At 40.0% G+C, this 27824-nt stretch overlaps 1 protein-coding gene across 4 annotated transcripts in view; it reads left to right on the top strand.

Annotated features, from left to right (window-relative positions):
- The window catches only part of TPP2 (tripeptidyl peptidase 2), a 75505-nt gene that overhangs the window by 24589 nt on the left and 23092 nt on the right, over window positions 1–27824 (top strand). For 3 of the 4 annotated variants that reach the window (XM_024194171.2, XM_029914398.1, XM_029914406.1), the window contains exons 11-24: window positions 375–523; window positions 703–818; window positions 2152–2320; window positions 6022–6179; window positions 7785–7861; window positions 8567–8673; window positions 14569–14723; window positions 15676–15792; window positions 16440–16540; window positions 19165–19261; window positions 19567–19704; window positions 22803–23047; window positions 23293–23371; window positions 25374–25412. In XM_024194171.2, coding sequence (XP_024049939.1) covers window positions 375–523; window positions 703–818; window positions 2152–2320; window positions 6022–6179; window positions 7785–7861; window positions 8567–8673; window positions 14569–14723; window positions 15676–15792; window positions 16440–16540; window positions 19165–19261; window positions 19567–19704; window positions 22803–23047; window positions 23293–23371; window positions 25374–25412 — 1747 coding nt within the window. The remainder of the gene's footprint in view (window positions 1–374; window positions 524–702; window positions 819–2151; window positions 2321–6021; window positions 6180–7784; window positions 7862–8566; window positions 8674–14568; window positions 14724–15675; window positions 15793–16439; window positions 16541–19164; window positions 19262–19566; window positions 19705–22802; window positions 23048–23292; window positions 23372–25373; window positions 25413–27824) is intronic. The other variant, XM_024194172.2, reaches the window with a different exon arrangement.

Below are 27824 nucleotides of genomic sequence, written 5' to 3' on the forward strand. Positions count from 1 at the left end.
TTGGAAAAGAGACAGCTAAGGGGGGATATGATTGAGGTCTATAAAATCATGACTGGTGTGGAGAAAGTAAATAAGGAAGTGTTGTTTACTCCTTCTCATAACACATGAACTAGGGGTCACCAAATTAAATTAATAGGCGGCAGGTTTAAAACAAACAAAAGAAAGTATTTCTTCACACAACGCACAGTCAACCTGTGGAACTCTTAGCCAGAGGATGCTGTGAAGGCCAAGACTATAACAGGGTTCAAAAAAGAATGCAGCTGAACACTGAAATACTTGTATGATTAAATACAATAGTATGATAGCTTTAATGTGAAATGGCTGGTTGTATAAACAAATATTTGGATTTCAGTAATCGTATCATAACTTTTTAGTACCGATGGAGCCCTTGGAGTGAGTATCAGTGCTCCAGGAGGAGCTATTGCTTCTGTTCCTAACTGGACTTTACGAGGAACACAGCTCATGAATGGCACATCTATGTCTTCACCTAATGCATGTGGAGGCATTGCTTTAGTACTGTCAGGTAATGAATATTGACTGTCTTTGTTAGAGAGAAATTTTTGTCTTTTCATTATTGCACTATTTTATAAATTGAAATCCAATAGTATTACTGAAGCAACCTATGTCTCTTACATTTAATAAGAGTTAATAATTTGAATCTTCATGTTCTTTAATGTTTTATCAATAACACTGTAATTTCAGGACTCAAAGCTAATGATGTTCATTACACTGTTCACTCTGTCAGAAGAGCTTTAGAAAATACTGCAGTGAAGGCTGAAAATATAGAAGTGTTTGCACAAGGACATGGTATTATTCAGGTACTTAACAGCATAGATGCAAAAATTATGCAAATCATCAACTTTAAAGGAATATTGTCAACTTGAAATCTGGTCACTAAGTAGTTGCAAGTGCTACACAAGTCCATTATAATCACACTTTTCTTTCTGAATCGCTTTTTCTCTTTGCTGTGCAATAACCCACACAAATAGGAAACTGGCTCTAAAGAAGTTCTTACAGTAAAACAGATTATATACTCAGATAGCTGTTAACTGTTCAGATTACTTTGTGTATTTAAGTAGAATGACTTCATTAGGTATGATAACAAAAGCATTGAATGAAAATATCACTTTTTTCATCCTAACAATTAGCTTGTGGGTTTATGCTGAATCTGCTGCTTCCTGGTTGTTTATTTCTTTTGTTTGTTTTTCCAAGCAAGGAGTTTCATTGGAGCCCACTTCACCAATATTTTTTTTTTTTAATGGCAAAATAAAACACAAAACAAAAAAAATTTGAAATATGTTAAGACAATAGTGACCGCAGTGTCCATAACACCATCTCTTGGCCCGCGTCGCTTCCCGCAGCTCCATTGGCCTGGAGCGGCAAACTGTGGCCAGTGGGAGCCGCGATCGGCCGAACCTGCAGATGCAGCAGGTAAACAAACTGGCCCGGCCTGCCAGGGTGCTTATCCTGGTGAGCCGCGTGCCAAAGGCTGCCGATCCCTGCTATAGTGCCTATCTGAAAACTAATTACAGGTAAAATTTTCAATAATCCCAGAGTCATTGGCTTTCAGCAAGACTTGGGCTCCTAAGCATAGCATACGGTGTTTCACAAAGCATAGGAACTAACGGTAGTGCAACACAGGGGATCAGCAGGTGAGTCCTAATGGTTATATTTAGGCTTCTAAGTCTTACTGGAAATCACTGAAACTTAAGCTCCTAAGTCACTTTTGAAAATGGTACTTGTTGTTTTTTTTGTTTGTTTTTGTTTTTTTGTTTTTGGGTTTTTTTGAAAATTTTGCCCCACATCTTTAGACTATTTTTTCCTCATTGGAGAAAGTGAATTCTTTCTCCTCCGTTCTACGTAATATGCCCAACCTCCAGCCAGGACACCTTGTCAAGGCATCTTGAATGCAGCTCCCTCTTGCAATGTTGTGCATAGCCACTGTAGGCTGTTTTAGAGCACTGCAGTACTCGCTATGTCTGCTGGCATAGGAAATAAGGTATAACCATTGCAATTCAAATGCCAAACCCTTTTGTTTCCCTACCATTAGTGGCTATGCTTTCTAAAAACTTCATCTAGAAGTTGGGTATTTTCTATTGTGACTACTGTAGGGTTAAATGAGTATATTGGAACACTGTCTTTTCTCAATAGGTTGATAAAGCCTATGACTACCTCATTCAAAATTCATCATTCACAAGCAACATAGGTTTTACTATTACTGTTGGAAACAACCGTGGAATCTACCTCAGAGATCCTGTCCAGATAGCTGCACCTTCTGACCGAGGGGTTGGCATAGAACCTGTTTTTCCTGAGAATACAGGTAGGGAAGAAGCTGGTTATATAAACATGTTTAGGAATGTTGTTTAAATTCAATGAGGACTTGGGTCTAAAGATCACACAATTAGGTAACACTATATGTTTAAATGAAAAATATATGATGTAGTGAGTTATGTCATGTATCTGTATTATAAAAAAAAGCTGCTACTCTTAATTATAGTTTTAATAGTTTGAATCAAGGTGGTTTTTCCATGATAACACAGCTGAATCAAGATGGCTTTTCCATTCTAAATCCTTGGTTTTAGTCTCTGCTTTTTCACAGTTTCATTTGGAGGGTGAAGTCCTTCATGTTTTTAACTCAAGCGTGTCTTTCTTTATTTTGGAGAAATTTGAAATGAAAAATACCAAGTGTTTTAAAAGAACGTGGGGAAAATATTCAAAACCATTTTAAAATTTCCTCTAACTTGAATAATCTGTGTGAATTTAAAACTTCAATTTTTGCGTCTTATGTAGCCCTCTATGGGAATGTATACTTTTTCAAATGTGAAAGCGCTTAGTTGAGAAATAACTAATTCCTGGATATGGCCTCTTGTGGCCACAAACTTTCAGGGTCGAAGTTATATATAAAGGACTTGCACTTCCATCAGTTCTTTTTCTGTGATCAGTAGTTGCAGAAGTCCTTTTTAAAAAGTTTTTTTAAATCAGATTTCTAGCTTTTTCTCTTAACGCTTGTGTATAGTTAAGTTAGGGTAGCCTTGGGATTTTAGTATTGGTGTGTGCCGTAGTGCACGTAAGTCATGATTCAATACTTGGATCTTTTGAAGTCTGGATTCAGGAGGTATATATCTTGCCCTTCATCATCTCTCGATTGTGCCCAGCCAAGCGTCTTCTCTGTATTAGGGGGAGTCGTCCATATCAGTACATAGTTTGTTGTTTTACAGAGTGTAGTTTTATACCCTGAGACATGGCTTTTGTAAGAGTAAATATATTTAGTCTTCTAATTTGCCTCCGTTAATCTCTAAAGAAGCTTTGTTGCTCTTTTTTACTTTGTAATTTACCCTTGAAACTAGAAGGAAAACACTTACTAAATCACCTTGATTGGCTCATTTGGGTGCCTTTTAAAATTGGTTTCCCAGAATAAAGCACACTATTCTGAATTTGGTTCTGTGTGGGCATTTATACCTGGAACAGTTGCCTCCCTTAATTTGGTACAAGTTGTTTGGCTTGTACGCTCAAGAGTCCTGTATGTTACTGTCACACTTTGAGCTGCTTTCAGATTCCTTACTATTTATCTGTATATTTTGTTGCCTAAGTCTCACAAGAGGAGGCTCTCCTCTAGAAGACTGGGGGATGGTAAATAATGAAGAGGATGGGTCACTAATACAGAGCAATCTGGATTGCTTGGTAAACTGGGCAGTTGATATGTGTTTTAATATGGCCAAATGTAAGGTCATATATTTAGGAACAAAGAATATAGACTATATTTACAGGGTGAGGGACTCTGTCCTGCGAAGCAGTGACTCTGAAAAAGACTTGGTGGTCACAGTAAATAATCAGCTGAGCATGAGCAATGCTTTGATGAAAAGAGCTAAGGCAATCCTTAGATATATAAATGGGAATATTGACTAGGAGTAGGAAGTGATTTTTGGCTGTTTGGCAGTAGTGTGACTGCTGTTGGAACACTGTCTCCAGTTCTGTCATGTATATACTTCAAGAAGGATGCTGAAAAATTGGAGAGGGTTTAGAGAAAAGCCATGAGAATGATTAGCAGGGGTTCTCAAACTTCATTGCACTGCGAGCCCTTTCTGACAACAAAAGTTACTACACCACCGCAGGAGGCGGGACCAAAGCCTGAGCCCTGCCACCCTGGCCGGGGGGGGAGAGTCCGAGCCCCACTGCCCCGGGTGGGGGCCGGCCAAAGCTGAAGCCCAGTGGGGGCTAATTAACCATTGAAACAACTTAACCAAGGGGTGGGGCAAGTCCATCACTGGCAACTTTTAATCAGGATTGGATGTTTTTCTGCTTCAAACTGAAACGAATTCAGGGAAGTCCTAAGGTCTGTTTTGCAGGAGGTGGGACTAGATGATTTACAGAGGTTCTTAAATCTATGAAAACCAGTTTAACCCTTGCTTAAATTGCTTTAGTTTAATTCAGTAATTCACCAATACAAGCTTTAACGTTAATTTTGTTAAACCTCATGTAACTTTTCTACAATAGACAAGCCTCTAGATTCTGGAGCATAGATAACTGCATCCAAAAGAGGGACTGGCTTGCTGAGCCACGGCGAGATTGTTTACCATTGGGACTTTCTTATTTTATCCTTCTCTGCTTCATAGAGGACTGTTTCCAAGATATAGGTATAAACCACAGTTTAGCAAAATAAAGGCCAATATTTTTAATTTGGCAAATTTCTAAGATAAATGCTCAACATGTTGCATCTAGTAGTGATTATAAGGAAGCATTCTTCTTCCTCGCGTTGTTCTGTTACTCACTGAAGGTCCTGTTTGAAACCTGTCAGTGGGAAGTGTTCCTTTCAGAAGTTTGAGTATCAATGTTTTCAAAACTTATTTCATACAAATTTGGATATAGTACAATTCTTAAATATTGAATAGTTCTGTTACCTTGATCTTTTAGTTCTGATACAGTTATGTTTAGGGCTGTGAATTTTTGTCACAGCATCTGTGACTTCCAGAGACCTCTGACTTGAGCCCATAGCGCCTGGGAGCTGCAGTGTCGTCCCCCCCCGCCACCTGTGGTGGCTGAGGACTCTGAGCTCCCAGCCACAGTGGGTGGAGGGGGGTGCCCCGGGAGTTCCCCATTATGCCATACATACTTTTAGTAAAAGTCACGAATAGGTCACGGACGTTCATGAATTTTTCTTTATTGCCTGTGACCTGTCTGTGACTTTTACTAAAAATGTGTGACAAAATCTTAGCCTTAGTTATGTTAGAGCTGATGTCACAGCATGGTGAATGCATTGATTTTGCACTGCAGTGGAGGACCTGAAAAAGGGGAGTGGGGAAGGAAAACTCCTATTTCTGCATTTAGGCGAGGTCTGCCCTGGGAGCTAGGGGTGTCATTCCCAGCTTGATTAGACATATTTGCACTAGCTCTCATCGAGGTAGCATGCTAAAAATAATGGGGTCGTAGTAGCATGGTCAGTGGTGGCATGGGCTAGCTGTGCCAAGTACAAACCTGACTGGATCCCATGGGTATGTAATTGGGGCGACTAGCCTGTGCTGCCGTTGCTTCTTTGGCTACACTATTACTGTTTGCATGCTAGCTCAGTGAGAGCTGGGTATCACAGCCCCAGCTCCAAATAGAGAGACAGCCTCAGATGATCATGGGTGGAGTCATTTAAAAAAAAAATTGCATGTCACTATTTTACTTAATGGTTATGAGAATTTCATTGAGGGTGGGTAGGAAGAAGGGTTTCCAGCTTAGAGCACCAGAATTCACTCATGGTGATGGTGCTGCCTATCCAAGAGAAATGGTAACCATTTTTGTCTGAGGGAGTGCATCCTATTATCCAGTAAAACACCTTTTTTGTTTTTGAAAGATCGTGTTCAGTGGCACTTTTAACAATAAAAGCAGCTTCCTTAAAAGTTTCAAGGAGTGGGTTCCCACCGGTAATAGTAGGGCATGTACACATTAGTGGGAATATTAATTTTTTTGTTACAATGGCACCTAAACATTTTGTTTGGATTATTGTATTAAAGGTTTAAAAATTGCATCTTGTTTCAGAAAACACCGAAAGAATCTCTCTTCAACTTCATTTAGCTTTAACTTCAAATGCGGCATGGGTTCAGTGTCCCAGTCATTTAGAGCTCATGAACCAATGTAGGCATATAAATGTACGTGTGGACCCACGTGGTCTGAGAGAAGGACTACACTACACAGAGGTATGAAAGTACTTCTATTTATAAACAAAAGTATTTGCTGTCTCCCTTTCCTGTGGTCATTTTCATTTAACTTTTAGAAATCATTTTTCTAGTAGATTATAGCATCCAAAGCTTTTAATTTATTTTACTTTCTCCTGTACTGGGTAGCAAATGCTGTTGCACAATTAGTTTATTTAAAACAGGAAAAACTTGTGGCTTCATGTAAGAAAAAAGTAAACCGTGTTCTTTACCTTGCCCCCTATTTCTGCAAAATTTTGTAATCCTGACAGAAAGCAATTACATTTTTTGCAGACTAATAAGCGTAGATTTTTTTTAACATTTCAACTCATTTTTCCAGTTTATTACTACAAGAGACTTACCATAGCTGTTCAGTGTGCCTTAACTCTAAATATTTATCACTTAAATGTTTTTTCTTAGATTTTTAAAATAAAATTAAACATTTTTATCTCTTCTTGAAATATCTGAACCTCTGTGGGTATGTCTACACAGCAATTAAACACCCGCAGCTGGTCTGGTCAGCTGACTCAGGCTGCAGGGCTGTGAAATTGCTGTGTAGATGTTCCAGGGGCAGAAGGGGTCCCAGAGTATGCCCAGCACAAATGTCTGCACAGCAATATTTAGACCCGCAGCTAGAGCCCAAGTCAGGTGGTCTGGGCCAGCCGTGGCCATGCCCCAGGTTTTTTTTTTATTCCAATGTAGACGTGCCCTGTGTGGCTAATACTTCCCTGTATGTGGAGAAGGATAGTGGAGACTGGAGTTTGAAGTGTGTCTTATTGAATTAAATGGGGAGGCTGTTTTCAATTCAGATGTTCTGCTATTCTCTTGCCTTCTCTGTTCTCTCCTTCATTTTTGCCCCATAGATCCTTTTTAAAATAGTTTAATATCCCCCAAGAGTCCAAAACTTAGAATAGCACTAAAACTTCTCCATTGCATTGCAGCTGGAATCCCCAAATGTTGGTGCAACAACAAAAATAACTTTTCTTGTTAGGAAAAAAAGCATTTCAGATTTTTAGAACAATTATAAAAAAAAACTAAGATCTCTGATTGCACTGCAGTAGCAGTGCAGAAAGGGTCTGGAGGTAGTATGGTTTCAGCCACGCTGATATTTAAGGCTGGGACTTAAGCAATGTTGATGAATTGTGTGCACAAAAAATAAAGATGTGGAGAGCAATAATGGAAATATAAGTGTTGGAGGGTGCAGAATTGAGAGTGAACACAAGACAGCGGTGTAGGAAGAGGTCTAAGCTGCAATTAGTCCCTACCTAACCAAGTAACTAAACTTGTCATATGTGATTGTGTCAGTGCAGAAACATATGAAAAATTATGGGATTCTGAATGTACTAGTTAAAAACATTTTTAAAAGTTGAATTTTTTTTTAAAAGTATTCTTAAACTGGTGGTACTTTAAATGTTTTTCTGACGTGGCAGTGATTAAAGCCTCTTCAACCTGTAGCCCCTCTAAGTTCATTGAGCAATAATGATATAGAATCAAAATACTCCACAGCCAATCTATAGAAGCTCACCCAGGTCATATTACATCATTTTAAATTGCTTTAGGACATGATGCTGTGTAACTACTTAAATAACATCTTGATTAATTTGTCAGGTGTGTGGTTATGATATAGCAGCTCCTAATGCAGGCCCTTTGTTCAGAGTTCCAATAACTCTTATTATACCAGCAAGGTCAGTGAACATTTACTTTTTTTTTTTCTTTTTTACTCCCGTGCATGTCTACATAAATACCTGAGTATGATGTATTGTCCTAGCTGCTTTCTTGGGTCTTTCAGGCAGTTCTGGTTTCAGATGTCTCAATATCCAAGCCAATATAAATCCTCTGCCAGAAGGAATAGTGCAAATTGCCCCCATCCTGAATACAGAGATGGCCACAGAGAGAGAGAGAAGCTGTGTTAATGTAAATGTAATGCCATTGTCCTCACTCAGTGGTACTGCATAAAGACTAGGTAGTGATGAGTCACAAGCTGATTTATAGTGTATTGATGGAACACCATGAGTCATCAAAATCCTAAAGCCAATGTTGCCTGTTAACATGGTGTGTCTAGCTCCTGTTGGAAATGGGATGAGCTCATGTCTGACAAAAACTAGCTGTCATGAATTGCTATGACCAGTGCTGATGGGCTCTGAAGAGACTCTGGTCATAAAGATGTACTTTGCATGCAATAATAGTGAAGCTCATTGTTATTGAACACAGGTTCCCTTTGAAATAAGCAGATGTGCAAGCAAGGGGCATCATGATCCAAAGTGACAAATGTCCCATGGTCCTATCCGTATTTGAGCCATGGGGATTTTAAACCCACTAGCTGCATTTTTAAGATTTCTAAAAAGATTATTCACTTTTAAAGTTATTAAACTTTAAACTTATATTCACAGAATAGATGAATCTTCACACTATGACCTTTCATATACTGATGTGCATTTTAAGCCTGGTCAAATCCGAAGACACTTCATTGAAGTTCCTCAAGGAGCTACATGGGCTGGTAAGGAAAATTAAAAATACAAATTTATCTAAAATTTGTGTCTTTCAAACAGGCAGTACTCCCAGATTTCAATGGGAGTATTATGAGTAAGACTTATTTGTGAAATGCTATTTTTTAAAGCTCTTTAGGGGGTATTGGGGGGGAGTCTGTCTTTTTATAGTGTCTAGCACAATGGGACTCTAATTCTGATTGGGTTTGTGGCACTACAAGAAAAAATTACTAAATCATAACTGGGTATATTTGCATCACTGATGGAAATTTTGTGTGTGTGTTACTATAATTGACCTGTTTTATCTGGCTTAAACACATGTAGGAACATGATGTTAAAGGGGATGTGACAGATTTTTGTTACCAATCTGCCTGGGCCCACAGTTGATCAGGCTGGGGCCACAGGGTCTTTTTTGGGAGGAGATGACACCACGTATCTGAATTTTAAAGCTTTATTGATAAAATAAAATAACAGCACAGAATGCTGGGACCATTCCCACGTCACTCAGGGGAAGAAAGAAAGCATTAATGTCCCCAGGCCCTAACCCACTTTCATACTCCCACACGCACTACCCAGACTTGGCTAGGTCTGGGTGTAACGTCAGAAGAAAAGAAGGGGAAGGCGGATGGGAGTGCTGTCCTGGGACCAGGGCGTCCAAGAATCTGCTGCGTTCTCCAAATTGCTCCAGCTCTTAGGAGGGTTTTAAGTCCTGGGCTTTTTCGTCCAGAGCCTTCTGTTCCTGGTGCTCCTTGTCCCAGTCCAAACATGCTTGCTACGGTCTCTTTCCCTTTCCCAAAACATCTTAGCTTCATGGATGCCTGGCTGGCTCCTACTCTTGTTGTCTCGTCTGTGTTTTTTGCCTTTGCGGCCCTGGGCTTTGTTTTCCTCTCTGCTGGTTTTGCTGTCCTGCAGGTGCAAGGTCTGTGTAGTTTCTCACAGCCGCTTGGGCAGCTTTCAGCCCCCTCCCTCCCCCCTCCCCGTCTTTCTCGGCTGTCAGCCAAATCTTGGTTCATATTGTTCATATTTTGAACAATGATCAAAAAAATGCCATTGAAAACTAACTTTCTTTTGTGAATTTCTTGCCTCATTTCTAACCAACTACAAAATAACTTGAGTAAGAAAATAGGCAGCATACAGAGGAATATGACACATGAATAAAATGGCTGTGACACATCTCTTTATTGTTTGTTTCTAGACTTCAACACAGAGGGTTTTTTTGAGGTAGAATAAATATTCTTTGGAAGTTGTATGTTTACTAGGTAAATGCCATTGAGAAAAATTTCCAACCTTAATTTTCTTATCTATTTAAGAAATAATTGTATCTTTTTATAATGACTGATTGCTTTCTATTATCATAATTTTGTTTTAGCTAAGCCATTTATGCAGTCCTTGCATGCATATATATATATATATATATATGAATGAACAGAATAGTGTTTTAGAATAATTCTATTACATCAGATTAGTTGTTCTGTAGCTTAGGGCAAATCAAGAGCGTATGGCGTGTGTGTTTGTGTGTGTGTGTGTGTGTTTTTAATACAAACCTGAAGCGTCCACTTTACGTCAAAAAGTCTGTATCAAAAGTTCTCTCTAGCAGGTATTAGCAAGCAGGCAGGTAGCACCACCTGTTAAGCTTGCCCCACGCTTCCCATTATAAGCCTCTGTTTTCAGCTGCTTATAACTAAGGCTAAGTTTTAGTCATAGTCATGGATATTTTTAGTCATGGACAGGTCACAGGCAGTAGACAAAAATTCACGGCCCGTGACCTATCCATGATTTTTACTAAAAATACCCCTGACTAAAACTGGGGGGATGGTGCTGGGGAGAGGGGCACAGCCCGGGGGGATGGTGCAGGTGCTGGGGAGGGGGGTTGGTGGGGTTGGGGTAGGCTCCCTACCCAGCTCCTGGGAAGCAGCGACCCTAGCTCCACGTGCTGCCTCTGCTCTGCCTCAAGCCCCAGAACCGCAGCCAATGGGAGCTGTGGGGGCAGTGCCTGGCTGCCGGCAGAGACAGCATGTGGAGCTAGGGCATCCCCCCTCCAGGTAAGCACTGCCCTGCATCCCAACCCCAAGCCCTGATCCCCCCCCCACCCCTCCACACCCAAACTCCTGCTGGGATGGGGGGGCGGGACAAGACTGCCCCAGCAGCAGCCAGGGCACCTGAGCCAGCTGCATGGGGCTGCTGCAGAAGTCACGGAGGTCCTGGAAAGTCACGGCATCCATGACCTCCGTGACAAACACTGAGCCTTACTTATCATTTTGCAAAACTTCAATCACATGGGCTAAAATTTCCCTATGCTGCGTGTTTGCCCCAAGCTGCATTTTTTTTTTTTTTTTTTTTAAACTTCAACCAAAATGGTTTAGCCATTTTTTAGAATGAGGCTAGAGAAAAACACATTGTTGCCCATATTAGAAAAAGACAGGAATAGAAAAGATGTTCTTTGAGAAGCACTAGCACCCCATGCTTTGGAATGGAGGCTTGAAATTTGGTAGAGGATGTGCCTTTTCCATCCCTGTGAAAATTTGGCCAAGTTATGTGCCTCTGAAAAATTACACTTCTCACATGTTTTATTAGAGATTTTGTGGCTAAATTTCCCAAAGATTCTGTTTGTCCTGTACCTGTTCCAGGGTGGGGCTGAGCAGGGCTTACCCTGCAATTGCAGTTTCCATCTGCTCTGGCCATGTTGGGTCTGGGCAGCAGACCTGACAACAAGGAGCTTGTGTCTCAGAGCTTCCCCTACTGGGACCAGGCAGTTTGTGGAGGAGGAGTAAAATGCAGAATTGTCTTGGGACAAGGAACCAGGATTGGGGAAGACGCACAACTTGGGACAGGTTGGAGGGAAAGGTGAAGAAGGAGCAAAGCTTGGGAAAATGCACAGATGAATCCGTGCCTGCTAGAGCACATTCCCATCCAGAGCCTCAAATGGAACCCAAGATTCCTGAGTCTCGCTATTCCTCTGTCAGCAAATGCCTTTAAAACCCTCTGGCAAAGTCTCTCTCCCCTTCAAGTGCTGTGGTCCACATAGAAGATGAGAACTTAACTGAATCCTTTGCCACGGAGGCGTCTGGTCTGATGTTAATGGTAAAACTCTCATTATCTTCAGTGGGAGCAGGTTGGAATCCAACGTCAGGGTGTTTGTGTTTAAAAAATGACAATCAAAAAACCTATACTGCTTAGTCAACAATTTTCACTGCTCTATCAAGTATCACTTATTTTCTGAACAAAGTCTTTTGCTTTACTGGTTTTCCAGCTCGAGAAACTCTCGTTTGTACATAAAAAGAACAGGAGTACTTCTGGCACCTTAGAGACTAACAAATTTATTAGAGCATAAGCTTTCGTGGGCTACAGCCCACTTCTTCGCATGCATATAGAATGGAACATATATTGAGGACACACACACAGACACACACACAGACACACACACAGACACACCAGGTGGGAGTTGTCTTACCAACTCTGAGAGGCCAATTAAGTAAGAGAAAAAAACTTTTGAAGTGATAAGATAGCCCAGTACAGACAGTTTGATAAGAAGTGTGAGAATACTTACAAGGGGAGATAGATTCAATGTTTGTAATGGCTCAGCCATTCCCAGTCCTTATTCAATCCTAAATTGATTGTATCTAGTTTGCATATCAATTCCAGCTCAGCAGTCTCTCGGAGTCTGTTTTTGAAGTTTTTCTGTTGTAAAATAGCCACCCGCAGGTCTGTCATTGAATGACCAGACAGGTTAAAGTGTTCTCCCACTGGTTTTTGAGTATTATGATTCCTGATGTCAGATTTGTGTCCATTAATTCTTTTGCTTAGAGACTGTCTGGTTTGGCCAATGTACATGGCAGAGGGGCATTGCTGGCACATGATGGCATATATCACATTGGTAGATGTGCAGGTGAACGAGCCCCGATGGTATGGCTGATGTGATTAGGTCCTATGATGATGTCACTTGAATAGATATGTGGACAGAGTTGGCATCGGGCTTTGTTACAAGGATAGGTTCCTGGGTCAGTGTTTTTGTTCAGTGATGTGTGGTTGCTGGTGAGTATTTGCTTTAGGTTGGGGGGTTGTCTGTAAGCGAGGACAGGTCTGTCTCCCAAGATCTGAGAGAGTGAGGGATCATCTTTCAGGATAGGTTGTAGATCTTCGATGATGCGCTGGAGAGGTTTTAGTTGGGGGCTGAAGGTGACAGGTAGTGGTGTTCTGTTATTTTCTTTGTTGGGCCTGTCTTGTAGGAGGTGACTTCTGGGTATTCGTCTGGCTCTGTCAATCTGTTTTTTCACTTCAGCAGGTGGGTATTGTAGTTTTAAGAATGGTTGATAGAGATCTTGTAGGTGCTTGTCTCTGTCTGAGGGATTGGAGCAAATGTGGTTATATCTTAGAGCTTGGCTGTTGACAATGGATCGTGTGGTGTGTCCTGGATGGAACCTGGAGGCATGTAGGTAAGTGTCGCGGTCAGTAGGTTTCCGGTATAGGGAGGTATTTATGTGACCATCGCTTATTAGCACAGTAGTGTCCAGGAAATGGACCGCTTGTGTGGATTGATCTAGGCTGAGGTTGATGGTGGGATGGAAATTATTGAAATCATGGTGAAATTCCTCAAGGGCTTCTTTTCCATGGGTCCAGATGATGATGTCATCAATGTAGCGCAAGTAGAGTAGGGGCGTTAGGGGACGAGAGCTAAGGAAGCGTTGTTCTAAGTCAGCCATAAAAATGTTGGCATACTGTGGGGCCACGCGGGTACCCATAGCAGTGCCGCTGACTTGAAGGTATATATTGTCCCCAAATGTGAAATAGTTGTGGGTGAGGACAAAGTCACAAAGTTCAGCCACCAGGTTAGCTGTGACATTATCGGGGATACTGTTCCTGATAGCTTGTAGTCCATCTTTGTGTGGAATATTGGTGTAGAGGGCTTCTACGTCCATAGTGGCCAGGATGGTGTTTTCTGGAAGATCACCGATGGATTGTAGTTTCCTCAGGAAGTCAGTGGTGTCTCGAAGATAGCTAGGAGTGCTGGTAGCGTAGGGTCTGAGGAGAGAGTCCACATAACCAGACAATCCTGATGTTAGGGTGCCAATGCCTGAGGTAATGGGGCGTCCAGGATTTCCAGGTTTATTGATCTTGGGTAGCAAATAGAATACCCCTGGTCGGGGTTCTAGGCATGTGTCTGTACAGATTTGTTCCTGTGCTTTGTCAGGGAGTTTTTTTAGCAGATGGTGTAGTTTCTTTAGGTAATCCTCAGTGGGATCAGAGGATACTGGCCTGTAGAATGAGGTGTTAGAGAGCTGTCTAGCAGCCTCTTGGTCATATTCCAATTTATTCATGATGACGACAGCACCTCCTTTGTCAGCCTTTTTGATTATGATGTCAGAGTTGTTTCTGAGGCTGTAGATGGCGTTGTGTTCAGCATGGCTGAGGTTATGGGGCAAGTGATGTTGCTTTTCCACAATTTCAGCCTTTGCACATGTATTATTTGACATTATTTTAATCATGGATTTCGGGTATGTCAGTACAGCAGTTAAACACCTGCAGCCGAACTGGGAAGCTGACTCAGGCTGCAAGACTGTAAAATTGATGTGTAAACATTCAGGCATGGGCTGGAGCCCAGGCTCTGGGACCCTCCCACCTCGTGGGGTCCCAGGGCCCAGTCTGGAACTCCAGCCTGAACGTCTACTCAGCAATTTTTAGCCTCCCAGCCCGAGTCTGCTGACCTGGGCCGACCGTGCTGCACATCTTTTATTCCAGTGTAGTCGTACCCATAGGCACTTGTGTGCTGAATAATAACTGTTTTTTAAAAAATTTACATATACATTGGAGTCTGATTTTCTTTTTCTTCTCTAAACATTTTCCATTCTTATTAGCTTTTTTGGCTACTGAAATTAAGCTCTGTTTTGAAAATTTTTTCTTTAATCTAGAAGTTACAGTATGTTCCTGCTCAACTGATGTGACTGCCAAGTTTGTTCTTCATGCGGTTCAACTAGTGAAACAAAAAGCATACAGAAGCCATGAGTTCTATAAATTCTCATCCTTACCAGAAAAAGGATCAGTGACTGAAGCGTTTCCTGTCTTAGTAAGTTAATTTGAATTTAAATATCAATATGTACAAAAATTAACAGTAAATCATGAAAGAAAATTGGCTTTGTTGAGGTGTTATTCAGAGAACTCAAAGAAGCATGATATAGCAGGGCCTGGATTCAGTTGGAATTATTATGTTGAATTATATGCATTATATTTCCATTCTTTCACTAGTCTTCTTAATTACTCCATATTTTATCATTTTGATATTAAAACTGAACATAAGTGAATTTGGTGTCTTCAGTTGCTGGGTTAATTTAATGTGTATTAAAGAAGCCAGATTGGTAATCCAAAATCAGTTTGTTTGAAGAACAGGCACAGTAGAGGCAGTGATAGTGCAGGATTCCTCCTGTTGCCACATTCTTCAGCCATGACCTGGACATCATATCAAGGGTTTATGCTCTGTGTCCATTCAGTCCTTAGTCTCTTTGAAAATGCCATAGAACTGTACCTAAATTATGGAACTCTTGCAAGAGAGAGTGAAGACTGTGGACTGCTTTCAAATCTAAATATTCATTTCTTCATCTTAGCTTTCCCTCAGCGAATTCTACATATAGATAGGCAACAGTCTCTCCGTCGTCTTCTGTAAACTAATCAAGCAGTTTTTCCTGCAAGCTGGGAAAGAAGGAAAAAGTGTTATTTAACTGTATTTTTATTTAAAACCTGTTTATATAGAAAAATGCTGCACCTGTCTCTGGAGTGTTGTGTTCATTTTTGGTCATAGCTAGGATATCAGACATGATTTATTGGAATTGTCTTGCATTTGCAGGACAAGCATAGTGTCCTGGCCAATTCTGTGTAAACTTGGATTATTGGCATAATTGGAGTACTTTTGAACTGCGTGCAAATTCCTTTGTTCTTATGAATTTATTTTTAGGGTGGGTGGGGAATGAGAATGGAAGGTGAGGGTATGAATATGTCTAACATTTGTCCTTTCTATTATCCAGGGTGGAAAAACCATTGAATTTTGTATTGCTCGTTGGTGGGCAAGCCTTAGTGATGTCAGCATTGATTATACAATTTCCTTCCATGGCATAGTTTGTGCTACTCCTCAGTTAAACATAGTGAGTTTTTTCATATTTTAGTTTCTATTGATCAGTTTGAGAAATTCTTTGATGATGAAAAGATCATTAGATGCACCTTGAAGAAAACTCAGACTATACATGTAGCTGAGATATGTCAGTGATTAATAATTAATAATTCTTAAATGCACAGTAATAGGAACAGGAACCCACAGAAATGTATTGATCACGATTAGTACAAAAAAGCTATGTTCATCCACTAAACTTCCAAGTATTTACAGGAAATAATGGTCTAGGATGCAGTTTTTCAAATGTAAATACCTAAAGTAGCAGTGGGCTTAAATTACAGCAAGAAAAGTTTAGGTTGGACATTAGGACAAACTTCCTAATTATCGGGGTAGTTAAGCACTAGAATAAATTGCCTAGGGAAGTTGTGGAATCTCCGTCATTCGAAGTTTTTAAGAGCAGCTTAGATAAACACCTGTCAGGAATGGTCTAGAATGATAATACTCAGTCCTGCCTTGAGTGTGGGGGACTGGACTAGAAGTCCTATCGAGGTCCCTTCTACTCCTACACTTCTATGATTCTATTCTGAAGAAAGGCCAGTAATGGGTTAGAATTTTTTATATGTATTTATAAATAAAGCTGGGAACCAAGTTAACCATTAAACACTTTTTTTTTTTTTAAAGCATGCTTCAGAAGGCATTGTCCGTTTTGATGTTCAGTCCACACTGAAATATGAAGATATTGCTCCTTGCATAAATCTGAAAAGCTGGGTCCAAACACTCAGGTACAGTTGCTGTTTTGGGGTCTTTGTTGAAAATTGTCTAAGTTTTCAAAGTTGCTGAGCATGTAATTAAAATAGTAATTCTTAAAATAAACATGAATTAACAGTAAAATGAATAACTTTGGGTATGTCTATACTACCCGCTGGGTCGGCGGGCAGCGATCAATGCAGCAGGGGTCGATTTATCGTGTCTAGTCTAGATCCAATAAATCAACCCCCAAGCGCTCTCCCGTTGACTGCTGTACTCCGCCGCCGCGAGAGGCGCAGGCAGAGTTGACGGATCTTTATAATGGCAGCTCCAGGTTGCTTCAGGCCAGCGTAGGCCGGGAGTCTGGAACTGAGCAGGGATACTGGCTCTCCTGTGTTCAATGACCCTGCCTAATGGTGCCCAGAAAGACTTTTCATCCTAATCGCGTTTGCCATGTCCAGCCAGTCCTAGTCTCCTCTTCTGGGCTCCTTGTCCTCATCCCAATGAGGATGAAGAGGAAGCCACCTGACTCAAATGCAAAAGGGACTAGAACTGAATAGGGGGAGAGGAAAAGGAGTAGATAGGGACAGGGATCCTGGTGAGACTGGGGCTGGCAGGAGAAGGAATAGAAACTGTTACTAAGATCCCGAAGGGGTTAGGGACTCGAACTAGTTGAGCAAGAAGATTAGAACTGAAAGCTTAAGAGGTTGTTGGGAGAGGGAATCTGGAACTGGGAGACGGTGGGACGGAGGAGAAACACTGAGATTGGATGAGGAGCTGGGTGGGAGGGGGAGAGATTGGGACTGGCTGGACAACAAAACTGAGAACCGGGGGGAGAAGAGGGCAAATGGCAGAGGAAGAGAGGGGAGATCTGATGAGGAGTTGTGAGGTGGGTGAGGGGGAAACTGTGACTGATTAGGACAAGGAACTGGGGTGAAATAGGGAGGGCTGGGATGACTAGGGCTGTGGGGAGGGAAGAGAGACACAGGGCAAAGAATCAGGAGGGAATAACTGGGACTGGCTGGGCTAGGAGACTGGGATAGGGTACACTTGGTGTGAAGGGAAGACCAGGATTTAGACAGGGATCCCCAGTGGGGAGACTAGAATTGGCTGGGCAAGAAAAAATGTGATAAGAATGAGAAGCCTGATGAGTGGAGATGGCATGGGTAGGCAAGGAGGATTGGACTGGGACCAGAAGCCAGGGTAGGGAAGAACAAGACAGGGACAGGTTGTTGGAGGGGATGGGAAAGAGGAAGAACAAATTAGCTTGGGAGAAACAGGAAGAAGGGTGTGTGCCTGTTGGAGCACACTTCCCTTCTTAGCCAGGAATGTAGCCCAAGGTTCTTGAGGGCTCACCCTTCGGCTGCTAGGAGATTTCACAATATTTACTGACAGGAAAGTGTCCTCTCCCCATCTAGTGCTAGTCTATATGGAAGATGACAACCTGCTACTTCTGTTAGTTACTCAATTAGCTCAAGTGGCAGAGGACTGTGTTCTGGCTCCAATGGTTCCAACCTGTTGATAACCCATATGGGTCCCAATGTGATGCCACATGCTGGAATTTCTGGGTTTTGTTTGCTTTTTTTTTTTTTAAATCTAGGAAATTACAAACACACTATTAAAAGGAAACTAAAGTTGCAAGATCAAGCACTCTAAAGTTAGGAAATGCCAGAATTAAGGTTGCCTAGAGCAACCATAATAATCTGCCCGTTTGTGCTTATGCATTAAGATGGTCTTTGATTATATCATCACATTATTTTTTTCTACAGGACCCCAACCTCATTCAAAATGCAGCATGGGGGGGTGCTCACTTAATGAGCAGCCATTTAATTTTTTTCTCATTATTCAGTCCGTGTCTCCTGTGCCTTATTTACTGCACACTCTTTAAACTCTGATCTAAAGACAGAATTATTAATTTCCTCATGTTTTGTGGCACTCATGACCAGTATTTAAGTGCTTCTTAAACATTCTGAATTATCTTTAGTGCCCCTGTGAGAGATGCATATTATCCCTCTTTTTTATAGATGGATAGTTGAGGGACAGAGACATTAAAGTCAGAAGTATCCACTCGCCTTGGGTGCCCAAATTGAGACCCCTAGAACCTGATTTTTCAAAGTACTGCAATTTGTGTGTTCCAGGACCAGCTCCTACTGAGTTCATTTGCATTTGTGAGTGCTCAGCCCTTCTGCAAATCAAAGCCCAGGGTCTCAAGTTGTGTGCCCAGAAAATGAGGAACATGTAATTAATGATTGCTTGTGGAAAAGATGGGTTTAAGTGACATGCATATAGGAACTCCGTGGCAGAGGCAAGGATATAGTCCAATTTCCAGGGTATGATTCAGCTGTCTTAACCATAGACCATCCTTTCTTTTCCTGCAATACCGTGCCTCATTCACTACACGCCTTCCAACTTCTGCAGTAGTAGTGGATCAGGGATCTTGTAGACAAGTCTGCTTCACTACATAACCCTGATTCATCCCCAAAGCAGGTCCATCCTTTGCAGTTGTAAGAGGCATGGGTTCTGTCGAAAAAATTGCATGTGATCGATCATGTAATTGAAGACTGTATCATAATGCATGCGAGTTTCTGTTTAGACAAACTGTTTAGGCAAATTGTTTAGGAAAACTGTTCCTAAAACTTGCTGTTGTGTTCAATTGCAGACCAGTGAGTGCTAAAATAAAACCTTTAGGATCCAGAGATGTTTTGCCAAATAATCGGCAACTATATGAGATGATTTTGACATACAACTTTCATCAAGTAAGTTTTAATTGGTTCTTTAACACTGTTTTAAACTTCATATCTCTAGAACTTTTTTGTGAATTTCCTAACAAAAGGGGTAGGGAGAGCTCTAGGATGGGCTGGATCACAGAATCTTGGGGTGCTTCTGTAGCTGATGCCAGTTGTAATGCAAACTGTGAGAACAGAGATTCTAATTAATCATAAATTGGAAGGATTGTTTAAGTTTTACTATGATTAATATAGACTTATTCCTGAATCATTACTTCAGAAGTGTACCTTTCACTACGCAATATTCAACTGTGTTTTGACTTTTTTTTTTATAGCCTAAGAGTGGGGAAGTGACTCCAAGCTGTCCACTGCTTTGTGAATTGTTGTATGAATCTGAATTTGACAGCCAGCTGTGGATTATATTTGACCAGAACAAAAGACAAATGGGGTCAGGTGACGCTTATCCACACCAGGTACAGAGGGATATATTTCTACATTCTACATAATATGAAAATTATATTCCTTCTCTTCCCCCTCCCCACCTGTCTACAATCCAGACCCATGGGTATAGATAGTCCCTGTCATCAGATAACCGTAGCATGTAGTAATTGCACTTTTGAGTGGTGTATTTTGTAAAAGGAACTTGCTAACTGGAAATTGCCAGTGTTCTCCATCTGGTGGAACATGTCATTCTTTCTTTGTAGAGTAAGGAAGAAGATTTGAAAAATTTGACTCTTTTCTTTTTTTTAACTACAAAAAGCTTTTACCATGCGACTGCTTGCCTTAGTGTGACCAATGCTACCAGAGACGTGAACGGCAGTCCCTGTCTTTTTACTAAGATGTTGCACAGTTTCAGTTTTTCTGTGTAAGGCAGAAATGGTCCCTCAAGCTCTTCCTAGTGCTGGTGTATTTGTCTAGCAGAGTGGTTGCCTTTGTCCTATCAGAGGCACCTGTATTAGATTTCTAAGGTAGCCTCCATCAATGTCTTTCAACAGCCTTTTTAAGTGTGAGAGGCTGGTTGTGGAAGACTTCTTTGGTGCTGCTTTTGGTAGGAGGGTGGATTTTCACAAGACTTTTAGGTATTCTACCCTCTGTATATAAGTTCCTGTACCGCTTTGGGAAAGGCTATATATCTGAATTGGTATAGAAGAATAAAAAGAAAAGTGGAAGTCTTCTTTCCTGACTTTAGTTCTTGGAATTATTTTCTAATAATTCAGATTCCCAGTTGGCCTTTATTAATGTAGCTTTTGATCATTCTTACTGTTCTGGAAAGATCAGTTTAAGTTTGTTGTTCACCAGAGTACTGGATGGGTATCCATAGTTGTATTTTTTTTTTTAAATTGAAGAAACAAAATAAATTCATAAGTTCTTCTTGTACACAAAAACTGCATCACTCAAGCTTTATAATCACCAGCAAATGGAGAGAATATAAATTAGCCACTTGATGTTATAACTTCCAGACCTCCTTTCACAGAAACAGGCCAGCATACTACATCCAGACCCAAAATTCATGCATTTGACTGCTTGATTTTTGAAATCTTTATCTCCAAAAAGCTCTCACAATCTTTAGCTATTAAGAATCTCTTGATAGAGGGCCATACAAAGCTATGGTGACTTGGGAGAGATTTTCTCTTTGGGCAGTCCTAAAGCAAGTTGACAATATCTGCTTCTGTTTCTCCCATATTGGATTATCCATTTGCTGTTCAACCCTTCCCCACCTCCCCACTCCTCAAAAAACAAAACAAAAACAAAGGTACGTTGCTAAACTGCAACTTGGCTCCTGTAACAGTTTACCATGAACGTTGTCAAAGTTCCACTTCTTAAACATCATGAAATGTAATGAAACAACTTTTCCAAGGTCTACTCCACGTCTTCCTAACAATACACAAGTTGGGTCCTCTTTGGTAGTGGTTTTCAAACTTTTTGTATTGGTGACCCCTTTCACACAGCAAGCCTCTGAGTGTGACTCCTTTTATAAATTAAAAACATGAGGGGGGTAATTTAATTTAATGGGGGCTTGGGGCTTTCAGCCCTGTGACCCCCATGTAACCACCTTGCAACCCCGTGAGAGGTCACAACCCCCAGTTTGAGAACCGCTGCTTTGGGGTTTAAATCTGGTACTTAAAGAGCTGATGGAGTATCTTTGGAGCTTCTGGCAGACTGCCCTTTATGAACTTGTTTCAACAAAACACATATGCCTAATCTTAAGAATGTGCATATGACTAATCCCATCCCTGTTTGGTAAAGCACCTCCGCACATTCTTAACTTCAAGAATTTGCTTAAATTTCATTAATTTAAATGGGATTGCTCACATTTGTGGGTGCTCTGCTGAATCAGGACTTTTATTACCTTTCCTTGAAGATTATTTGCTGCTGCTATTATACGAAAGACAGAGTCTATGAAGTGCAGGCCATGATCACTGGACCCTACTCATTTGATATTCCATAATGACAATGTGGCTCTTTGCCCACAACCAGAATTTTGGTTTGTCTGATTTCCATATAAAAAAATCTAGTAATGTACTGGTGGTGGCAGACACAATTTGACTGGATTAACTCAAGAAAGATGATGATTGATTTACTAGTAGTCTTCCCTAGCCACTTACAAAGCTAGGAGAAGCTGGGCTACATAACTTTGACACAGTAACTATGAGTTTGATCTATCATGACAAGACAAAGGTCATTGGGAAATTCCCTAGATTGTACTTCATGGGAATGAGGCTTTATCCACTCAATTATTCAGACTGATATTGCATCTTGATTCAAAATTGTACAACCTGCCAGAGATTGTCACTGGTACCTAAAGTTCTTACAGCTTTCACTAGAAATAAGGCAACTTCTGTAGTTTCTTAGAAACATCCTTATCAAAGGAATCTGAAAACTTGTTTTCATCACCTTTATCCATACCTTCAAGCAATATTGCTTCCTGGACTTAGTTTCAAGGTCTGATGCCTAGTTTGGAAGAGTGGTATTGCAGTTGAAGTCCTCTTGAGACACAGCTGCTCATCAGTCTTCCAAAAGTGTGGCTCTGTACAACCGATGTTCAGTAGGCTACATGGCTGCAGGTGTAATTCTTAGAGATCACTGAGTGCACGTAGCTACACAATATTTTCCATCCCCACTTCTGTGGAGTCTAGAATGGAGTCTTTGAAGTGGCAAAAGGAACTAAGGAACAAGGTTGCAGCAGCTTATATATGTTCAGGCTTTAATGCTCAATGCGAGAAAGGGAACACGTCTGCAACCCCCGGTAATCAGAGCATTCTAGGGGCTTCTAGCAAAGATGTGTATTAGTTACAGATCCCCAAAATAATACAAAGTGAGCCATTAATCCTCAGTATATAGTACAATATGCTCTTTTAGTCAGCGAGGTAATAATTCTACTGAAAGCAAAGGGACTGGGCATTACTACCTTTTATTTCTCATTAATATAAATGTAGACAAAAGATTCTCTGTTAACCAATACAGCTCTGGCAGCTTAAGGAAGAACATGATTCTGATTTTATTTGTAGGATTGTGTGTGCGTGGTAAAACTTCTTAATCTTGGCATTTTATGAGAACCTCTTTCTTTCAGTATTCCCTGAAACTGGAGAAAGGAGATTACACTATTCGGTTACAAATCCGTCATGAACAGAACAGTGAACTGGATCGCATCAAAGACCTTCCATTTGTTGTTTCTCACAGGTTGTCTAATACTTTGAGCTTAGATATTTATGAAAACCATAGCCTTGCTCTCTTAGGAAAGAAGAAATCAAACAGTTTGACATTGCCACCAAAACACAGTCATCCATTCTTCGTTACATCTCTGCCTGATGACAAGTAAGTTCATGTTAACTATTTTCTGATGTAGATTTAACCAGCTGCTTCTATAAGTCCAACTAAAATGTGATACATACCTTTCTAGCGTTTGTAGTTCCACATTGTAAACTGATTAACAAAATGTGACTTTAAGTGTGGCTGTTTGACGGTTTTGAATTCTTTATATGTTTAGTATTAGTGGAACTTAAATCATTTTAGCATATCCTTGTTTGATTATATTTGTATTTTCCTTTATTTTTTATTAGAATACCTAAAGGAGCAGGGCCAGGATGTTATCTTGTAGGAGCTCTGACATTGTCTAAGATGGAACTTGGAAAGAAAGCTGTGAGTACTTGAAACTAATAAAGACTACTGTTCTCAAAAGTTCCTATTTTTCTAAATGGGAAATTCTGTGTCTTGATGATGATCATTGTGCTTTACTTTCTTAATCTTCCTGTTAAGAGAGTGTTCAGTGTAGTAAGTGAGACACATGGGCTTTTGTAAAATCAGTTGTCCTAGTGTAAACTTAAATCTGAATATTTAAAATGTAATCCTGCAATTTAATTTGAAATTATAACAATGTAAATTGTAAGTCTCCAAAAATTATTTAAAACTATGCAGAAGCATTTTGAATTGCTGTAGAGGCAACTGCTTTTTTTCACAGTTATGACAAACTTATAAGAATAGGGTTCTTTGTAGAATTGTCTACCTGAATGTCATTTTTTAATGTACAATACTTTTATGTGTTTTGCTTTTGCATGTTGCTTTTCTAGTCACTTATGTGGTACACTTCCTTACTCGCGTGCATGCAGCTTCCAGCAAAAAAAATACAAAATAAATGTGCCTTTTGACACCTACTTACATTTTACTTTTAAAACTTAGGAGACATCTATTTTGTAGACTGCAGTGCTGGGGCAGGCTTTCGTACCTGCTGCAGACTTCCGATGTTGTCAACCACTAATACAGCTGTGTGCGCCAATGTAATGACATAAGATCTCTTTTCTACCTCCTTATGTCATAATGGAAAAGCTGTACCTCCTTGGTCAGTATGTAGAGACCTAGAAACTTAATTTCCTGACTTGAATGAATTTTCAATCTGACTCTAGCTGTAAAAGCCAAATCAGTCTCCACTTCACTTAGTGCTAAGTTTAGGAAGGATTCTCTCAGATACTCCAGTATTTTTTAAATTGGTTATTGCTAAGATTAAATGTCAAATGTTTTCTATACAGTCATAGGCATATGTTGGGACATAGGAAATCTTGTGTAGCAGGCCAAGAAATAATTTCAAGCAGGTTAGATTAAATGTATTTGATTTATGACATATTATGGAGACAACATAATGTATTAATTCTAGGTGCATATAATACTACAGGCTAGGTAACAATTTACAAGAAAATGGAATGTTTGTATTCAGGAAGCCATACTTTTTCTTGGGCCAGAAAAACTTGAGAAACCCAGTAATCCAGCATGTTAAACTTTTAGTTTGGTTTATATTTACTTGTATGTACAATAAATTCACAGCCAGATTGGATGTTTATTGCTGTTTCGATAAACATAAAACTCTAATGATAGCATAGGATATTTTCCCTTTCATTTGAAATTCAGCAGAAGAATTTGTTGTAATTCTTGGCTAGGCTATTTTACATCAAATTAAATACCCATTAGGTACAGTAATTTCTAGAGTGGGAACCACTGGAGATGCAGTAGTTATTGCTTACCAAGTCAGTTTTCTTGAAAATGGTTCAAGAGAAATATAGAGCTCATTGAGCGAACTTTTCACTTCAGATTCTTTACACCATCACGCACTTGTGTATCATGTTATGGGAACAGTTTGTTGGATGGGTGCCATCAATAGTGTCACATTCTTGCTGCTGCCATCAGTGAACATCACTATGCACCAAGTGACAGAAGGGAGGAATAGGCAACAGTGTTATTCTAGTCCACTAAGTGTGAACTGGAAAAAAAAATGCAGTAGTATTTTTGTACATTAATTCTACTTAAGTATTATAAAATGGAACAATGCCACTTAATTTCCATTTTAATCTAAAACTCTCAATTGTGTTGTATTCTAAAGTTCATTTTGCCATTTTTCATTGAGCTAAGTGGTTAACAACACTTCTGTCTTACTAGGAACAACAAACTGTATACACAAAAATGCATTTTTTTTTTTTAATTTAAAAGACATTAAAATATTTGTATGCTTTAAGAGCATGTTTTGATCACAGACCTGGCACTTTAGTAGTTTGAGCTCTCTAGGTTGAAAATAAACCATAATCATACAGAGAAGGTGTCTCCATCCTGTGTAGTGTGTGCATGTTTTCTTACGGTATGTTATTCTAACTCCCAGGGGCAGTCTGCAGCAAAACGACAAGGAAAATTTAAAAAGGTACTGAATGTCAGTTTTTGGAAAAGATGCTTAAGTCTTTTTGCATATAACTTAGAGACTTTTTCTATTAGTATTATACTTAATTTTTCATTGTCTCCCTCAGCTGCCTTCTCTTATGTAGTCTTGAGTTATCCACTTCATGCCTTAAGCAACCTCTTCTGTTAGACCAACAAAATATTACTGTAATACCAAGTTAATTGAGTGGCACTTGAGCACCCAGATACTTGTATGATAGTGCCTTAAAAATGCATGTGTAATGAGTCGCTCTGTAACTCCTTTTCTTTATTATATACTACTCCCCTATTCATTTTTTCTCTCTCTCTCTCTCAAGTGCTTGGAGTCAAGATTTTCCATGGCAAATATTTTGCCTTCCATCTAGTCTCTTAATGAATGCACTGAAATTTGAACTTAAGGTTTATGATATAAAGCATGGTATCCAATCCCTCCTCACCACTAACTGGACATATTTCTTTGAGGCTTAGTTGTACTGAAACGTAGACTGAATGTAGCACTAGAAAACATACTGCAGCAAACAACACTGCTTTTGCAGGGGGATGGACTAAATGACCTAATAGACTTTTCTATCTCTAGCTTCTGTGATTTTCTTAAACAAAGCGTAAACATAGCTTAATGTAGATCAATTTAATTTTGACATAAAGTCAGCCTGTTCATGGAACGGTAGAAATCATAATTGGAGCAGATGGTATAATCTACAAAGAACTGTCATTTTCCTATCTAGTATCCTTCATGTAAAGAAATTAAATGATAAAGTAACATTGGAATGTATTAGTGTTTTCAATAAAATGAGCATTTTAGCATTCTGTAGTACATATTGTAACATTCTGCCAGCAGATGGGCAGTTTAAAACAAAGGAAGATGATTGATCTTTTTTAAAAGGGCTGTATCATTCACTTCAGTTCTTTCCTGTCTCCCAGCTGATGTAGGTTACTTCTGTCCAGCTAACTTATTTTCCCACCCTTTCTTCCACCTCTTCTAAAGTGACATGATTACTTTGCCTCCTATTTTCTTTCCTCTCTGTGGAGTCTGTTTCCAGGCTCTGAAAGGAAATCATACCTAGTTGCATATCTCTACCTTTCACTAATCTGATGGGTTGGAGTTTTGACTGGGGAAGAGAAGAAGGATGTGGGCCATGGAAGTTACCAGCTCCATGCAATATATTCTATACCTCTGCTGTATAAGCTAAGAGCCTGTAAGGTTGAGAGGCTGCTATCTTTGTTGGTCTTTGGTATGGATATATCAGTACAAGGAGAAGGTCAGACGTTCAAAGAAGAACTTTGATGCAGACTGCTGCCATTTTCCTGTGTTCACTTTTGTATCATCTCTAGGATTAACTATAGCTCATTTAGAAAGAATGTAAAAATGCCCATGTAAATGCATCCTTTTCCTGAAGGATAGGATGTGTTAAACCCACTAATTGTGAATCTACAATAAAGGAGCTAATATAGTACTTATTCATAAAACCATTCAGGGTATATTGGATACTAGTGTGATGCTCTCCTCAGGGCTGCCCAGAACAGTAAGCCCCCTGTCACCCCACTGCCTTAGCAAGAGTGCGCGTTCCTGGAGATTAGACAGTCAGTTCCCTGCCACACCAGCCTGTCCACCTCACCAACATACTCCTCAAGAGCTCCCAGTCTTAACATTGTCTTGCAGGTAAAAATCAGTGAAGCAGAGTTCCATAGAGGGGTGTCTCTCTATAGTGTCCAGTCCCTCTCACTGGACACTCACAGAAGTTGTTTGCTGTCTCCAAAGAAATGGTGTACACACCAGCCTGTTAGATTAGCTGAGGACTCACATTTAAGCAGAGTAACAGCACGGAGATGGTTTATAGTAAAATTTAAGAATAAGTTTATTAACACAACAGAGATTTAAGTGATAATAAGCAGAGATAACAAACAGAAAATGACAGGTTTCAGAGTAGCAACCGTGTTAGTCTGTATCCGCAAAAAGAACAGGAGTACTTGTGGCACATTAGAGACTAGCACATTTATTAGAGCTCTAATAAATGTGCTAGTCTCTAAGGTGCCACAAGTACTCCTGTTCTTTAAACAGAGAAAATGGTTACAAACAAAATGAAACATGCTTTCTAATACCTACAACTTAAGTCTAGCAAGTTATGTCTTTGCCTAAAGAACTTTCTCACTTACAGCATCCCCATCCCTTCCTGGTAGGAGGATCCAACATTCTCATAATCAGAAAGTGCTGTCCCCTAAGTAATGGGTACCTATGGGGTACCTCCTTTTTTATAGTCCAGTAAACCTTTGAAATGTATTCTTTGGAAAGTAAACCCTGACAAAGTTCCTCTCCTCTCTTGGTGTGTAGATGCCATACTAATCTTCCTCATCCACTGGTAAATTTGCTTTTTTAATTATCTTAATCACTTTGTTTACA

This window comes from Terrapene carolina, unplaced genomic scaffold (genome assembly GCF_002925995.2).
Source record: "Terrapene carolina triunguis isolate 2854851 unplaced genomic scaffold, T_m_triunguis-2.0 Scaffold21, whole genome shotgun sequence".
NCBI classification, from domain to species: Eukaryota; Metazoa; Chordata; order Testudines; family Emydidae; genus Terrapene; species Terrapene triunguis.